Here is a 1,743-nt window from a genome sequence, read left to right on the forward strand (position 1 = left end):
AGACCCGTTGTTGTGCTGACTAGATGCATTGAGGATGTTGAGAATGTGGTGCCTGTGGAGTCCATGCCGCCACCGCCAGCCCCTCCTGCCAAAAAATCCTCGAGAAGAGGGAGTGTTACTGCTCGTAAACCCTCGGAAAAAGTGCGTTATTTCGTGAATGATGAAAATTACAAAGACAGCAAATTTATAGGGGTTGCGGATGAACAATTGATTACTTTAATTAAATCGGTGATGTCTTTCCATAACCGCTTATCCTTTTATAGATTAATAAGTATGCTTCTCGATTTATTATTATTCCTGATTTGTTACGTGTGCTTCTGTTGTTTATAGACAGGGAATAAAAGCAAGGTTGGTGTGTCAATTTAGCATAAGCCTGCACTTTTTCTTAGTTGCATTTTGCATTTTCAGTCGCAGGTTCTTACTTTCCGTTTGTATACATCCCAAGATTCTTTTTTGTCTTCAGCAATTAACAATCCCTTCGCATTGGCTCTCGGTTGTATAGTTGCAAGTATTTTTTACTCAATTTTTAGAATTTCATTTCACCATTCCTCATGAACTGAGAGCGTTGATGTTTATACAATGATATTACAGGTTTTTAACCAAATATACCTTTATGGATAGTTATTATTGGAATCGGCTTTTACTTTGAAAAGGTGTATTCAGGCATCCACTATGAAGCCACACGTTATTAACTGGGAGAATCACTCTTATGCAAAAATGGTTGTCTCGTCCAACCCTAAGGAAGCCAAGAAATTTTTGTCTGTTTAGGTCGGTTGACATAGTTTAGATGGCTAACTACACCTACCAATTATATACTTCCTCTTTTTGCTCACTCATTTTTATGAATTTTTACATTCAGAACCAGTGCTTCATTGAATTCGTTTTCCAATCAAAATCGTCTATCAAATTTGCTCCGTCCTATAAATCTCGGCTTTATTATCGGATTTCGTCGTATTTTTAGGTTGTGAATGTTAGGCGATTAGGTTTCCTCAATGCTAGGTCTTAGTGCATGAAGGCCTTGTCCTGCCATTCAGTTTCATTCCTTATCGACACGTTTTGTACATCTAAATTACTGGAAACGGACGATTGTTGCATTTACTTTATAATTAATTCTTTAGAATTCTGAAAGTTAAGTCGCTTATAAAGACGAGTGGCCATTTGTTAATTACTTTTTAACGGTGATTCATAGCATTAGCTTGGTTAATTGGCAAATGTTCTAGTTTTCCTGTTATCAAATCTAGCATTAGCACCCTCTTTTATCTTACAGTCTGCAAAGAAATCAGCAGGGGCAACACCAGAATCGAAGGTAGAAACAAGAGCAAAGGCACCTCTAGCCTCGCCGGAGCAGTCGGGAATGGCTGAGACTTTGGCCGTTTCTCTTCCCATACCCGCTTCACCACTGAAACGGGGCACCTCTGCCGACAGCAGCGACGGCGGAGACAGTGAAGCTCGTAGGTCCGCCTCCAGGTGCAGAGGCAAAGGTAGCAGTGTTGGAGGCGGTGGAGAAGTCGAGCTAAGGCTGAACAGCAAGGGAGAGAGCGTCCTACACCGCGCGGCCATTAAGAACAACGTGTCAGAGTTGAAGCGCCTCCTGACCGCTGGACTCTCGCCCAATGCACGCGATCACGCTGGCTGGACACCGCTGCACGAGGCTGCGCTGCGTGGACATGCCGAAGTCTGTTTTCCTTTGTTTCATCTCCAGACGAGAATTTTAGTTATGATCGATTGCCTTCTAAATAGAGG

The 1,743-nt window shown here is 42.2% G+C and overlaps 1 protein-coding gene across 1 annotated transcript in view; it reads left to right on the forward strand. All coding sequences in view use genetic code 11, as the record gives it.

Moving 5' to 3' along the window:
* Positions 1–63: 63 nt before the first annotated feature.
* Positions 64–1,743, forward strand: part of EGR_05975 (BRCA1-associated RING domain protein) — a gene marked incomplete at both ends in the record, with an annotated part of 2,455 nt that continues 775 nt past the window's right edge. The window contains 2 exons of the mRNA XM_024495224.1: positions 64–141; positions 1,268–1,742. Coding sequence (XP_024350308.1) covers positions 64–141; positions 1,268–1,742 — 553 coding nt within the window. The remainder of the gene's footprint in view (positions 142–1,267; position 1,743) is intronic.

Source organism: Echinococcus granulosus (assembly GCF_000524195.1).
Source record: "Echinococcus granulosus chromosome Unknown EG_S00049, whole genome shotgun sequence".
NCBI lineage: Eukaryota > Metazoa > Platyhelminthes > Cestoda > Cyclophyllidea > Taeniidae > Echinococcus > Echinococcus granulosus.